We start from the raw sequence: 16,305 nt of genomic DNA, 5'->3' as shown, positions 1-16,305 counted from the left end.
TGTTAAGAGGTTGGTGTTAGGAAGGGCACCCAACCACAGAAACCATGCCACAGCAATTGGAGTTTGGGCAGCGCCAACCCATGCCAGTGCAGAAAATGGATGTTAAATGATGATGATGACATTTGAACCAAGTCCACTTTGTTTCATTTCTGCTGTAATGAACAAATTTAGGGAACAGATTTCTGCTGCAGTGAACAAATTTAGGGAACAGATTTCTGCTGTAGTGAACAAATTTAGGGAACAGATTGCACAGGAAATGACAAACCACTTGATGTTAGAGAGAACATTATAGGGATCAATTTGTTGAAGGTGTCATATTTGGACAGCTGAATCTCAGCCCCGTTAGAAACACATGAAATCAAAAAATAATTACCAGTAGAAATTTCCCAGGATGTGAGAGATGTGGAAATAGATTCCGGTTGAGTAGAATTTTGGATATTTTGGATAACATCTGGAAAGGAGAAAACAGAATATAAATTGTGCGTGTGTATGTGTGAGTACACTTGCATATGTGTGTGTCATCATCATCATTTAACATCTGTTATACAATAATGCAGTAATAAAATTCCTTTCTTCAATAGAAACAAGGCCAGAAATTTTTGAGAGGAGAGGATCTAGATGATTACAACAATCCCCAGTACACAACTGGTATGTGTTTCATCAACCCCCAAAAAAAAGGGAAAGCTAAGTCAACCACGACAGAATTTGAATTGGGAACATAAAGACGGATGAAATGGCACTTAGCAATTTCCCTGGCACAGCAATGACACATCCGGCTCCCTCCCTTAATAATAACAATCATAATGATGATGATCCTTTTTTTTTTTTAGTAGCTACAAGGCTTCAAAGGGAAAGAGGGACAATACAAAAAAAAACATAGCAAGGGGTTTCTATAAAAATACAAAAAAAAAAGGAAAATTTTGATGAAACAAGGTTCCTGAATGGGGCAGATTCTATGACCAATCAAGGAAACAGCGCAAAACTTGGATCACCCTGACCACCAAGAACAATTTCCCTCACCATGTTGTCTCCTGGCCAGCATGGCACATGCTCATTGTAGGCCCATTTTATTCATTACAGATCAGCTACTTTCACTCACCTTTCCTAAGAATCTATTGGCATAAGAGTAGGGGAGAGGCATTTCTCAATCCATCCTCACATTAGATTAAATAGTTTTTGACACATAACTAACTGACATTCTGTTGTTATGGAAACAAAGGTTCCGGTTGATCTGACCAATGGAACAGCCTGCTTGTGAAATTGACGTGCAAGTGGCCGAGCAATCCACAGACACGTGTACCCTTAAAGTAACTCCCAGGGAGATTCAGCGTGACACAGAGTGTGACATGGCTGGCCCCTTTTGAATTCTAGTTACAACTCATATTTGCCAGCTGAGTGGACTGGAGCAACGGGAAGTAAAGTGTCTTGCTCAAGGACACAAAGTACCACTGGATATAGGACTCATGACTTTAAAATGGTGAGTCAAATACCCTTGACCATTAGGCTGTGTGCCTTCACAGCCTTTGATACACGGTGCCTGGTACAAACACAATTCAAAGACAACTTGATCCTAGTTTTGTCAGACAAAGACTGACCTGACTCTAAATAGCGACAGATTGAACAAGAAAATGCTTATAGATTCATCATCATCATTTAACGTCCGTTGTCCATGCTGGTATGGATTGGATGGTTTGAGAGGGGCTGGCAAGCTGGAAGGTAGCGCCAGACTCCAGTCTGATTCAGCATGGTTTTCTACAGCTGGATGCCGTTCCTAATGCCAACCACTCTGAGAGTGTAATGGGTGCTTTTACGTGCCACTTTGCAAGACATCCATATCTGCCACAATTGCAATTTTGCTCGGCTTGATGGGTCTTCTACTCAAGCACAACAAGGGATACAATTTCTGTAGTCCAAGATACACAAAGCCTGATATAAAAAAAACAAAAAAAACAGGAGTGGCTGTGTGGTAAGTAGCTTGCTAACCAACCACATGGTTCCGGGTTCAGTCCCACTGCATGGCATCTTGGGCAAGTGTCTTCTGCTATAGCCTCGGGCCGACCAAAGCCTTGTGAGTGGATTTGGTAGACGGAAACTGAAAGAAGCCCATCGTATATATGTATATATATATATATGTGTGTGTGTGTGTGTGCTTGTGTGTCTGTGTTTGTCCCTCTAGCATTGCTTGACAACCGATGCTGGTGTGTTTACGTCCCCGTCACTTAGCGGTTCGGCAAAAGAGGCCGATAGAATAAGTACTGGGCTTCCAAAGAATAAGTCCTGGGGTTGATTTGCTCGACTAAAGGCGGTGCTCCAGCATGGCCACAGTCAAATGACTGAAACAAGTAAAAGAGTAAAAGAGTAAGAGTATCATCGTTTAACGTCCGTTTTCCATGCTGGCATGGGTTGGACGGTTCGACTAGGGTCTGGCAAGTCAGGAGGTTGCACCAGGCTCCTGTCTGATCTGGCAATATTTCTACAGCTGGATTCCCTTCCTAACACCAACCACTCCGTGAGTGTAGTGCGTGCTTTTTACATGCCACTGGCACAGGTGCCAGAGAGGGCTGGCAACGACCACGATTGGCTGGTGCTTTGTACGTGCCACCGGCACAGAAGCCAGTCAAGGCAACGCTGGCATCGGCCACGTTCGGATGGTGCTTTTTACGTGCCACCAGCACAGGGATCACAACTACATTTGATTGTGATTTTGATGTAATTGACTCAATAGGTCTCCTCAAGCACGGCATGTCGCCCTATGATCCAAGGTACTTTTTGAGTTGGCTGGTTATGCGATGCTGGTGTAGGCTAGAGCTGTGAACTCACTTTATTAGCCGGGTCTTCTCAGTCACAGCACACCTCCAGAGGTCTCAGTCTTTCATCATTGCCTCTGTGAGGCCCAACTTTTGATGGTCATGTTTCACCACCATCAGCATTATATTTCACAGAGTAATTCTGAATACAAAAAGGGTGAACATGATTCCGGGAACCGAAAAATGTTCTCTCAGAGACAGCTTTTGCGAACCCACACAAATGAAAGTTTGAAAATTTAAATAGGAATTTATAAAACTACTTTTTAAGCATCAATGGATGGAAGCACTCCGTCGGTTACGACGACGAGGGTTCCGGTTGATCCGAATCAACGGAACAGCCTGCTCGTGAAATTAACGTGTAAGTGGCTGTGTACTCCACAGACACGTGTACCCTTAACGTAGTTCTCAGGGATATTCAGCGTGACACAGAGAGTGACAAGGCCGGCCCTTTGAAATACAGGTACAACAGAAACAGGAAGTAAGAGTGAGAGAAAGTTGTGGTGAAAGAGTACAGCAGGGATCACCACCATCCCTGCCGGAGCCTCGTGGGGCTTTAGGTGTTTTCGCTCAATAAACACTCACAACGCCCGGTCTGGGAATCGAAACCGCGATCCTACGACCGCGAGTCCGCTGCCCTAACCACTGGGCCATTGCGCCTCCACTTTTTAAAGCATCAAATGGCTTTGGGGAAGCGGTGGGGGAGGACGGGGGCAAGCCACAAACATAACAGAGTAAACAAGAATTCACAGGTAAAAAGCGATTGGCAACCATTGAGAACTAAAGACTGACTTTGTAATAAACGGCAACAACTAAAACCTGACAATATATGGTTATATATTACTATTCCCAACATGACCATCACCATTGATGATAAAGTAACGTTATGGTATCTAAGGGACAGGAAACATATGGTCTACTTACCATCGACAGTGTGGTAGCCTCTACCATTGGTTAATTCCCCATTGGTGTCGTTTGGAATATCAAGGGAGCTGTTTGTCAAGTTCTGAGACAGGTAAATATTAATCAACTCCAACAGGTGATTCTGTTGTTTCTCTTGGAAATGTCCTTCGCATTCTGTCAACAGCCTGTATCATTAGAGCAATATAAACATACATGTAGATACATTATATCTATATATATATGCAAAGGGTCAAATCAAACAGTTTTAAATAATAATATGTGCAATTTCTACTAAATATGGTAAGTGCCATTCTTTCATCTATCCACTCACTCCTTCACTTGCATGCAATTGAATATATATATACACACACACACACACATATATATATATATATATATATATATATATATATATATATATATACATACATACATATATATACTTACTTGGAAATGGATGTGTGGCATTCAATTAAATAATAATATAAATTTTATATATATATATATATATATATATATATATAAATATTAAATTAGAGATAAAACCACTATTAGGCAAATCAAACAGTGAAAAACATAAACCAAAACAGAAATAAAATTAATTAATATAATATACAAAATATAAAATTCAAAATTTAAATTATTTAAATTTAAAGTTAAAATTTTAAAAATGATTTAAATTATTAATTTTATACTTGTAAATTTATATATATATATATATATATATATATATTATAAATATAAGTATCAAAAAGTGTTAAAAAGTTTAATATAAGATAAAAAGTGGTTTTATCTCTAATTTAATATTTATATATTTATACTGTAAAATTAGATTTAATCCCTGTAAGTTTGGATTTACTCCCTAATATTATTATTATTATATATATATATATATAATATATATATATATGCATATACAGGTACAGGATGTTACCAACTGTGTAAACAACATGAAGTACGAAAACAAACAAGTTAAATACACAAACAATGAGAGAGAAAATGTAAAACAGGACACGTAACACAAAGAACAACCCTTCATCAGTTATTGGGCCGTCTATCTACTCCTTATTCCGAGCATTCAACAACTATATGAGCCTTCAAAGACAGTTGCTCTCATTATATATTGAATATATAAACAATTAATTAAATAGATACCATTGACAATCCAATAAACTATTTATAACATATACACACACACATATATATACACATGTATACACACACAAACACACACACACATATATATATATATCGTCATCGTCATTTAACGTCCAATTTCCATGCTGGTATGGGTTGGACGGTTTGATGGGAAACTGGTAAGCTAGGGAGCTGCACCAGGTTCCAATCTGATTTGGCAGGGTTTCTATGGCAGGATGCCCTTCCTAGCACCAACCACTCCAAAAGCGTAGTGGGTGCTTTTTACATGCCACCAGCATGAGTGCTAGTTACGAAACACCAGCATCAACCGCGACTACAATCTTACTTGGTTTGACAATATATATATATATATATATATATATATATCATCATCATCATTGTTGTTTAACGTCCGCTTTCCATGCTAGCATGGGTTGGACGGTTTGACTGAGGGCTGGCGAACCAGATGGCTGCACCAGGCTCCAGTCTTGATCTGGCAGACTTTCTACAGCTGGATGCCCTTCCTAATGCCAACCACTCCGAGAGTGTAGTGGGTGTTTTTACGTACCACCGGCACGGAGGCCAATCAGGCGGTACTGGCAACGACCTCGCTCGAATCTTTCTACACATGCCAACGGCACAGGTGCCAGTAAGGCGATGCTGGTAACGATCCCGCTCGAATGGTGCCCCTTACATGCCATCGGCACGGAAGCCAGTTAACCACTCTGGCAACGATCACGCTCAGATGGTGCTCTTAGCACCCTACTAGCACGGGGCACAAGTGCCAGTAAGGCGAAGCTGGCAACGATCACACTCGAATGGTGCCCTTTATGTTCCACTGGCACAGAAGCCGGTTAGCCACTCTGTCAATGATCACGCTCGTATGGTGCTCATGCCCGTCATCGAATTTCACTTTGATTTTAATTTTGATTTCACTTGCCTCAACAGGTCTTCGCAAGCAGAGTTTAGTGTCCAAAGAAGGAAAAGGTACGCACAAGTGGGCTGGTTACACCCCTGGCACAGGCCACGGGGTTATGGTCTTATTTGGCTTGCCGGATCTTCTCGAGCACAGCATATTTCCAAAGGTCTCGGTCACTAGTCATTTCCTTGGTGAGGCCTAGAGTTCGAAGGTCGTGCTTCACCACTTCATCCCATATATATATAATATATATATATATTATATATATATATATATATCATCATCATCATTGTTGTTTAACGTCCGCTTTCCATGCTAGCATGGGTTGGACGGTTTGACTGAGGGCTGGCGAACCAGATGGCTGCACCAGGCTCCAGTCTTGATCTGGCAGACTTTCTACAGCTGGATGCCCTTCCTAATGCCAACCACTCCGAGAGTGTAGTGGGTGTTTTTACGTACCACCGGCACGGAGGCCAATCAGGCGGTACTGGCAACGACCTCGCTCGAATCTTTCTACACATGCCAACGGCACAGGTGCCAGTAAGGCGATGCTGGTAACGATCCCGCTCGAATGGTGCCCCTTACATGCCATCGGCACGGAAGCCAGTTAACCACTCTGGCAACGATCACGCTCAGATGGTGCTCTTAGCACCCTACTAGCACGGGGCACAAGTGCCAGTAAGGCGAAGCTGGCAACGATCACACTCGAATGGTGCCCTTTATGTTCCACTGGCACAGAAGCCGGTTAGCCACTCTGTCAATGATCACGCTCGTATAGTGCTCATGCCCGTCATCGAATTTCACTTTGATTTTAATTTTGATTTCACTTGCCTCAACAGGTCTTCGCAAGCAGAGTTTAGTGTCCAAAGAAGGAAAAGGTACGCACAAGTGGGCTGGTTACAACCCCTGGCACAGGCCACGGGGTTATGGTCTTATTTGGCTTGCCGGATCTTCTCGAGCACAGCATATTTCCAAAGGTCTCGGTCACTAGTCATTTCCTTGGTGAGGCCTAGAGTTCGAAGGTCGTGCTTCACCACTTCATCCCATATATATATATATATATATATATATATATATATATATATATACATACACACACTCACACACACACAGTGGAACAGGTGGAGTGTGTAACTTAGAGGCAGAAGAGTGTCAACACGCCATAAACTTCCAGACTCAAAAGTGCTGGCCAAGGGCAGAGCACCCTCTTATCTGGAAGTTTAAGAGAGTTACGTACCTTGTTTACAGGCAATAACATGGTAGTCGTACAAAGACTTGAAACTCTCAGCGTCACAGCCATTACCTCTTACCATGGAAATTGTTTGAGATTCATAATTGATAAGAATGATTAAAACTCACCAGAGGGCCAGATGTAGAGGGTATTTCGTGGGTACTTTAAGAGCTTGTTCGACAAGGGATTTCCATGGTAACGTACAGGGTGTGTTGTACAATGAGTTTTGGTCGTCTTTCATCTGATCTGAAAGAAAGAGAGCAGGAAGGCTAACAGATTGGAAATACAGTGCCCACACCTACAGGGGTCAGAAAGGATTCCTTAAGACTGATTTTCTATGGGCTGATGCCTTATCTGTTGCCACAAATACGGTAATGGTACCCCACAGCCAGACATATTCCTCACAGAAGATTGGAAATTATAAATGCCACTGGTTTGATTTTTTACAACAACCACATGAAGCAAAACCAAGGGTACACACACACACATACACACACAAACACGCGCGCGAAGGATTTTCCTGATCCACTTGCAAGTCTTTCGGTCAGCCCAGGGCTATATCTTTTATATTCTATCTTTCATCTTTTACTTGTTCCAGTCATTAGACTGTGGCCATGCTGGGGCACTGCTTTGAAGAACTTTCAATCAAAGGAATCCATCCTAGTACTTATTTTTTTTTGTTTTGTTTTATGTCAAGCCTGGTGCTTATTCTAACAATCTCTTTTGCCGAACTGCTAAGTTATAGAGATGTAAATACACCAACACTAGTTGCCAGGCAGTGGTGGGTAACAAATACAGGCACAAACAGACACACACAAATAGAGGCTTCTTACAGTTTCCATCTACCAAATCCACTCAGACCAAGGTTCCACGCAGTGGGACTGAACCTAAAGCAACCTGGTTAGGAAGCAAACTTCTTACCACACAGTCATCTGCTGAGCCTACAGTAGAAGACACTTGCCCAAGGTGCAACACTGTGGGACTGAACCCAGAACCAAGTGGTTGGAAAGCAGTCTTCTTACCACACAGTCATGTGCTGAGCCTACAGTGGAAGACTGCATGTCTCAAGGTGCCACACATTGGAACTGAACCTGAGATCACATGGTTGGGAAGCAAGCAGTAACCGTCTGAAGCACACAGTCACACCGATGTGTTTGTGGGAGCAGAAAGAGAGACGGCAGAGGATAAAGAAGAGCCATACTGAGGTTTGGGAGAGAGAGAGAGAGGGAGGGAGAGAGAGAGAGAGAGAGAGAGAGAGAGAGAGGAAGGTAGGAGAGAGAGAGGAAGGTAGGAGAGAGAGAGAGGGAGAGAGAGAGAGGCAGGAGAGGGAGAGAGAGAGAAAGAGAATAAGAGAGACAGAGAGAGGGAGGCAGGAGAGGGAGAGAGAGAGAAAGAGAGAGAGAGAGAGGCAGGAGAGGGGGGAAGGAGGGAGAGAGAGAGAGGCAGGAGAGGGAGGAAGGAGGGAGAGAGAGAGAGAGGAAGGCAGGAGAGGGAGAGAGAAAGGTAGGGGAGAGAGAGCGGAAGGCAGGAGAGGAAGAGAGAGAGAGAGGAAGGTAGGAGAGAGAGAGAGGAAGGTAGGAGAGAGAGAGAGAATAAGTGACAGATAAAGAGAAAAGAGGGAAAGGAAGAGAGATAGTGAGAGATAAATAGATATAGGGAGGGGAAGATAGAGAAAAATAGATAGAAAGGGAGCTAGAGAGAGCATAGTAGAAAGGGAAAGATAAAGAGAGGAGATAGAGAGAATGAGGTAAAGAGAGACAGTGACAGAGAGGGAGAGAAAGAAATAAAAAGACAGAGAGAGAGAGGGGTGGGTAGAGAAAGAGATGAAGAGAGAAAATAAAGGGAAATACAAGAGAGAGAAGATAGAAAAATAGAGAAGCAGGAGAGAGAGAGTGGGAGATGATAGATAGAGGGGTTAGAGAGAGAGCAAAAGAGAAAGTTAGGGAGATGGAGAGAGAGTGAGCAGGGAAGGTTGGACATACTTGCTTGGTTGACGCTGAATAAAATGGCCATGAGCCAACCAGCCGTGAGTCTTGCAGGCAGAGACTCACTGTTGTTGGCACAAACCATGACCATTAAATTCTTGACCACAACAGGAGTGAATTTCATTGTATGTAGCAGCAGCAGGATTGGTTTCCAGAACTGGACAAGGCTATCTGGTAACCATAAGCCATTCTGGGATTGGAGTTCTGCAAAAGTGAATGGAGACAGGTTTAATTATTGGTCTGAATTCAATTAAAAGGGGAGAGAGAGAGAGAGAGAGAGAGGAGAGAGAGAGAGAGAGGGAGAGAGAGAGAGGGAGAGAGAGAGAGGGGGGAATGAAAAGAGACGGATGGCGAGAAAAAGAGGGAGATAGAGACAAAGAGAAACAGAAGGATAGACAGAAAGAAGGAGAGATGGATAAGGGGAGAGAGAGAGAGAGGTAGAGAGATACACAGTGAGAAAGAGAAAGATAGAGAGGAAATAGAGAAACATAAAAAGAGACATAAAGAGAGAGAGGGAGAGAGTAAGAGATTTAACTCATTGCCTGCCATGAGCCCCATTTGGGGATCTGCTAAAAACAGTCTCACAGCCGGTTGTTCGTTGTATTTAACCCTTTTGATACCAACCTGGCTGAAACCAGTTCTGGCTCTGTAGTACAAATGTCTTGTTTCCATAAGTTTTGAATCAAATTCTTCCCCCAAACATTAGCCACAATTTATGTTCCTAACACTAGCTTAATGATAATGAAGTTATTATACTAAATTCTTCGTTATATTTGAAATTGATTGAAAGAAACACAGAGCATCTCAACAGAAATACGGTAACAAAAGGGTTAAAGTGAATTTATTTATTTACATTGCATTTGCAGAGATCTGTTTAACAATATTTAGTAGGTGAAGTTTGTCAATTTTAGCTCTGGCTAAATTCATTTTATGTCATAAATCGCAGTTTTTGAACTACAAAAATATTGACTATTTTGAAAACATTCTTTTTGTTTTTGCATTCCCCATTCATATCATTCATTGATATTTCATACACATTCACATTTGATACTATAGTTTCGAAAAGGCTAAAATGTTTATTATTGCAATTTGGGACATTCTATAAAATTAATCCCAATTTCCAAAATACTTCACTTATGAAAAAAATTTAAATACTATATAATTTGTAGCTGTGATAACAGTGCCGGTGGCCGTAACCGGCGCCGCCTGACTGGCCTCCGTGCCGGTGGCACCTAAAACGCACCATCCGACCATGGCCGTTGCCAGCTTCGTCTGGTCCCCGTGACGGTGGCACGTAAAAAGCACCATCCGATCGTGGCCGTCTGCCAGCCCCGTCTGGCACGTAAAAAGCACCCACTACACTCACAGAGTGGTTGGCGTTAGGAAGGGCATCCAGCTGTAGAAACACTGCCAGATCAGACTGGGCCTGGTGCAGCCTTCTGGCTTCTCAGACCCCAGTTGAACCGTCCAACCCATGCCAGCATGGAAAGCGGACATTAAATGATGATGATGATATTATTTTAACTCCTAAGACACCTGGCATGGCCAAAAAATATGAATTCAAAAAATTGGCAATTAATGGGTTAAGGTTGTTGACTGATACCGTATAAGTTTCACATATTGCCTGAATCCTCAGAGCCATATTTAGTTACAGACTTTCATGTTCTGAGTTCAAATCCTGCCAAGGTTGACTTTAATTTTTATTTTTCTGGAGCCAATCAACTAAAATACTAGCGACATACAAAGAGCAATGTAACTGACAGCCCTTCTCCCATGGCCCCAAATCTAATGCTGGCAGGATTATTTGTGCAGCACACAAAATGTTTAGCAGTATTGTTCCTGTGGCTTAATGTTCTGAGTTCAAATCCCACCAACATGTACTTCATTCTTTTGGGGGCCAATAAAATAAAGTAATTGTTAAGTATGCCATCAATGTAATCAGCTAACTTTTTCCCCTTAAAATTGCTTGCCTTCATCATCATCATCGTTTAACATCCGCTTTCCATGCTAGAATGGGTTGAACGGTTTGACTGAGTATTGGCGAACCAGATGGCTGCACCAGGCTCCAATCTTGATCTGGCAAAGTTTTTACAACTGGATGCCCTTCCTAACGCCAACCACTCCAAGAGTGTAGGGAGTGCTTTTATGTGCCACCAGCACGAGGGACAGTCAGGTGGTACGGGCAATGGCCATGCTCAAATGGTGGTTTTTACCATTTGAGTGTGGCCGTTGCCAGTACCACCTGACTGGTCATCATTATTATTATTATTATTATTATTATTAAGGGGGTGAGCTAGCAGAACCGTTAGCATGCCGGACAAAATGCTTTGCAGGATTTTGCTCATCGCTACATTCTGAGTTCAAATTCCGAGGTCGACTTTGCCTTTCATCCTTTCGGGGTCAATAAATTAAGTACCAGTTGAGTACTGGGGTCAATGTAATTGACTTAACTCCTGCCCCCAAATTTCAGGCCTTGTACTTATAGCCGAAAGGATTATTATTATTATTATTATTATTATCATTAAGGCATGAGCCTCACTGAGGCAATGACTAGTGACCGGAACCTTTGGAAATATGCTGTGCTTGAGAAACTCGGCAAGCTCAAGTGAGACCATAACCTTGTGGCCTGTGCCAGGGGTGTAACCAACCCACTTGTGCATAACTTTTCCTTCTTTGGACTCTAAACTCTGCTTGCGAAGACCTGTTGAGGCAAGTGAAATCGAAATCAAATTCGATGACTGGCATCCGTGCTAGTGGAGCGCTAAGAGTACCATACGTGTGTGATCGTTGCCAGAGCAACAAGCTAGCCTCTGTGCCAATGGCACGTAAATAACACCATTCGAGCGGGATTGTTACCTGCGTCGCCTTACTGGCACTTGTGCAGGTGGCACATAAAAGCACCCACTACACTCTCACAGTGGTTGGCATTAGGAAGGGCATCCAGCTGTAGAAACTCTGCCAGATCAGATTGGAGTCTTGTGCAGTCATCTGGTTCGCCAGATCTCAGTCAAATCGTCCAACCCATGCCAGCATGGAAAGCGGATGCTAAACGAAGACGACAATTATTATTATCATTATTATTATTATTATTAAGGCAGCAAGCTGGCAGAATCATTAACACACAGGGCAAAATGCTTAGTGGTATATCCTCTGCCACTGCATTCCAAGTTCAAATTTCACCAGGGTTGAGGTTGATGAAATAAGTACCAGTTATGCACTGGGATTGATCAAATCAACAAGCCCACTTTCCTTAAATTTCAGGCCTTGTGCCTATTATTATTATTATTATTATTAAGGCAGTGAGCTGGCAGAATCGTTAGCATTCAGGGCCAAATATTTGCAGCATTTTGTTTATTCTGAGTTCAAATCCCACCAAGGTTGACTTTGCCTTTCATCCTTTCGGGGTTGATAAATCAAGTACCAGTGGAACACTGGGGTCAATGTAATCAACTAATCCCCTCCCACAAAATTTCAGGCCTTGTGCCTTTAGTAAAAAGGGTAATTATTATTATTATTATTAAGGTGGTGAGCTGGTAGAATCATTACTGCACCACACAAAATGCTTTGTTCTTTTAGCATGCCAGACAAAATGCTTTGAAATTGTGGCCATGCTGGGGCACCACTAGTATTTCATTCATCTTCACTTTCCTAAGTTCAAATGCCGCCGAGGTCGACTTTGCTTGTCATCCTTTCGGGGTCGATAAAATAAGTACCGGTCAAAACTGCTGGCCTTGTGTCAAAATTTGAAACCCTTATTATTCGGGTGATGAGCTAGCAGAAAAGACAACGCACTGGACAAACTGCTGAGCAGCATTCCATTTGTCATTAGATTCCGAGTTCAAATTCTGCCGAGGTTGACTTTGCCTGTCATCCTTTCAGGGTCAATGAAGTAAGCACAAGTCACATCCTGTCATTGATACAATCGACTAGGGCCCTCCCATTAAATTTCAGGCCTTGTTATTATTATTATTATTATAATTACTAAGGGAATGGATTGGTAGAATCACCAGAGCATTAGACAACGCTTAATCCATTCTGTTATTTAGAAAAAAAATTAAAAACATAAATTTTAAAAGTAACAGTAAAAATAAAAACTAAAACAACAACAAAAAAAAACTGGTTTAAAAGGAAAGATTCCCTACCAGCTGGATCAATGTCAAGGGCTTCCAGTTGTTCAGCCGAGGGAATTAAGTAACCTTCTTCCAGTATGATGGATAAAAATTCAGGACTGAAAGATACAAACAAAAATTATATTAAACATTCCGGAGATATAAATTGAGTTCACAGCTGTATCCTACACCAGTTTCGCATAATCAGCCCCAGCCCATTCCAAAGTACCTTGGATTGTAGGGCGATCTGCTGTGCGTGAGGAGACCTATTGAGTCAAGTACATCAACATCAAAATGAAAATCAAATGGAAATTGTAGTTGCGATCCCCGTGCCAGTGGCACATAAAAAGCACCATCTGAACAAGGCCAATGCCAGCGCCCCCTTGACTGGCTCCCATGCCATGCTGATTGTCAAACAGTGGTGGAATACAAACACAGACATACAGATGTGTGTGTGTACAACAGGCTTCTTTCAGTTTCCATCTACCAAATCCTCTCACAAGGCTTTGGTAGAGTCAAGGCTATAGTAGAAGACACTTGCCCAAGGTGCCTGACAGTGGGACTGAACCTGGAACCATGTAGTTGGGAAGTAAGCTTCTTAAAACACAGTCACACCTTCAAGATGTTTTCATAAAAATCACAACTTACCTGTGGCTCATTATTCCCAAGAACACTCCACGTCATAATATAACCACAACCAAACTATTTTACTGGATTTTATACCATTAGAGCCATCACTGGCAGCTCATTTCAACTATTTGCACCAACCTGTGGCATTAGTCCTTCAAAGGTACCAACCTGCTTCAGACTATCTTTAGTCCTAAGATACAGAATTCTGCTTTTTAAAGTGATCTAAATTAAAACCTTCCATCAAGCTTTCATGTCCCAAACAGGTGCTTAATAACAACAAAGCTATTTAACCTCAAAATTAATTGAAACATAGACATTGAATTTTAGCAGAAATATGGTAAGAAAAGAGTTGAAGTGATCTAAATTCAAACTTTTCATCAGAATTTCATGTTATGCTCCAAACACCCGCATAAGGGCTGCTCATATTTCAGCCAGTTTATGATAGAGGGCAGCATCACTGACGATTTGCAATCAGAATGAAGTATACCCAGAGTTATCTCCCTTCCTTGCCAGGCTGGAAATGTTGATCAACTATCATATAATAATAATGAAATTATTGTATACAGTGCTCAGGTGCACCACAACTTGTCAAAAGTGCATATAAAGCATACATAGTAATGTACAAATGTCTGTGAAGCGAACAGTGTATGAGTCAGATACATGCTCGCGTGTGTGTGGAGGGGAGAAAATCAGGTGTAGTGTTGGCGAATCACAGGAAGCATGGAAGTTTTGAAGGATGCAGTGATCCGACAACTAACAATTGATGCCGGCAGTTTGTTCCATGCTTCAGCAACTCTCAGCGTGAAAAAATGTTTCCTAAAGTTATGGGAGCTGTGCTGTTTTCTAACTTTGTAAATATGTCCACGGGTGGAGTTTGAAAAGGTGCTCAGAGTTATTATCATTGTCACGTTTACCATTTTTACATCCATTCAAAATACGTTTGTATGGATGTTTTCTGAATTTGACTATTTCTATTTGAGCCTTACACAATCGTCCTCTTCCTTCTATTACCAAATTTGAGGACCTAAAAGATACATATTCAGAAAACAAATTTTTATTGCATCAAAGCTTATGGGATCCCCAACTTCACATACAGAACCCAGAGTGATTTTTCAAGACATTTGTGGGATAGGGGGGGAGGGGAATGTGCATTATCATCATCATCATCATCACTTAACTTCCGTTTTCTATGCTGGCATGGATTGGACGGTTTGACAATTTGAGAGAAACTGGCAGCACCAAGTTCCAATTGTCTGATCTGGCAGTGTTTCTACAGCTGGATGCCCTTCCTAACGCCAACCACTCCGTGAGTGTAGTAGGTGTTTTTTTACATGCCACCGGCACAGGGGCCAAAGGAGGCTGGCAACGGCCACAATTGGTTGGTGCTTTTTACGAGCCACCGGCATGGAAACCAGCCAAGGCAGCACTGGCATCGGCCACGTTCGGGTGGTGCTTTTTACGCCCTTCTTAACACCAGATATCTGGTCTGACTAAAGAATTCTTAAATGTTCCAGGCATGACAAATACAGCGTGACTGTAGCATTATAATGACGATGATGATGATGATGCAGAACATATGAGTAGCAGGATGCTGGAAACTCGTTAGAACACAGAATAAAGAGGAAGAAAATGAAGAAATACGTTTTAGGTGTAGGCATGGTTGTGCAAATGGAACCACAGTTTAACCCCTTAAACTAGCCATATCTGGCCCAAACATTGTTTTATATTCAAACTGGCCAGATCCAGCCTCTCAAACCAATCCAACAATGTCATTCTGAAAACAGACAATCACATCAGCAAAATCTCAAGGTTGTGAGATAATCCAGGATTAAGTCAAAACAATGGGAATAAATAAGGAGTAATCTGAATGCTAAAGGAGTAAGGTTCCTTCCTAGCATGTGGGTACAGTTGGTAGGTGTGGGTAAGTGGTAACTGATGAGTCGGGTAAGGTAGAAAATATAAGGCGGCGAGCTGGCAGAAACGTTAGCATACCGGGCGAAATGCTTAGCGGAATTTCGTCTGCCGTTACGTTCTGAGTTCAAATTCTGCCGAGGTCGACTTTGCCTTTCATCTTTCCGGGGTCGATAAATTAAGTACCAGTTATGCACTGGGGTCGATGTAATCGACTTAATCCGTTTGTCTGTCCTTGTTTGTCCCCTCTGTGTTTAGCCCCTTGTGAGTAGTAAAGAAATAGGTAAGGTAGAAAATACTGAATCAAAATACCCAATATCTTCAAACAGCTCTGGTGCCACACATATGGCACCCGTGCAGGAACCACATATAAAACACCCATGCCAGTGCCACTTATAAAGGACTCATACAGGCACTAGATAAAAAGCACCAGTAGAGCATTTGTGCCAGCACCACATATAGAGCACTCATGCTGGTGCCATGTATAAAACACGTAGTATACCATGCAAAGTGGTGGGCATTAGGAAGGGCAGCCAGCCATAAAAACTATGACAAAACAGAAAATTGGAGCCTGGTGCAACTCTGGTTTGCCAGCTCCAAGCGATGCCAACAGATGATGAAGGATGATGATGATGAAGATGTATATATTCCCCCTGAGTGGTACAGACACTGCTGC

At 42.2% G+C, this 16,305-nt stretch overlaps 1 protein-coding gene across 1 annotated transcript in view; it reads right to left on the bottom strand.

The window, feature by feature from the left end:
- LOC115219840 (ribosomal biogenesis protein LAS1L) overlaps nucleotides 1-16,305 on the bottom strand; it is a 46,419-nt gene that overhangs the window by 15,976 nt on the left and 14,138 nt on the right. Inside the window, exons 8-12 of the mRNA XM_029790126.2 lie at nucleotides 13,122-13,207; nucleotides 8,977-9,183; nucleotides 7,123-7,240; nucleotides 3,729-3,892; nucleotides 374-451 (exon numbers count right to left, since the gene is read on the bottom strand). Coding sequence (XP_029645986.1) covers nucleotides 374-451; nucleotides 3,729-3,892; nucleotides 7,123-7,240; nucleotides 8,977-9,183; nucleotides 13,122-13,207 — 653 coding nt within the window. The remainder of the gene's footprint in view (nucleotides 1-373; nucleotides 452-3,728; nucleotides 3,893-7,122; nucleotides 7,241-8,976; nucleotides 9,184-13,121; nucleotides 13,208-16,305) is intronic.

Source organism: Octopus sinensis, linkage group LG15 (genome assembly GCF_006345805.1).
Source record: "Octopus sinensis linkage group LG15, ASM634580v1, whole genome shotgun sequence".
Taxonomy (NCBI): domain Eukaryota; kingdom Metazoa; phylum Mollusca; class Cephalopoda; order Octopoda; family Octopodidae; genus Octopus; species Octopus sinensis.
This window is presented reverse-complemented; position numbering and strand designations above follow the sequence as displayed.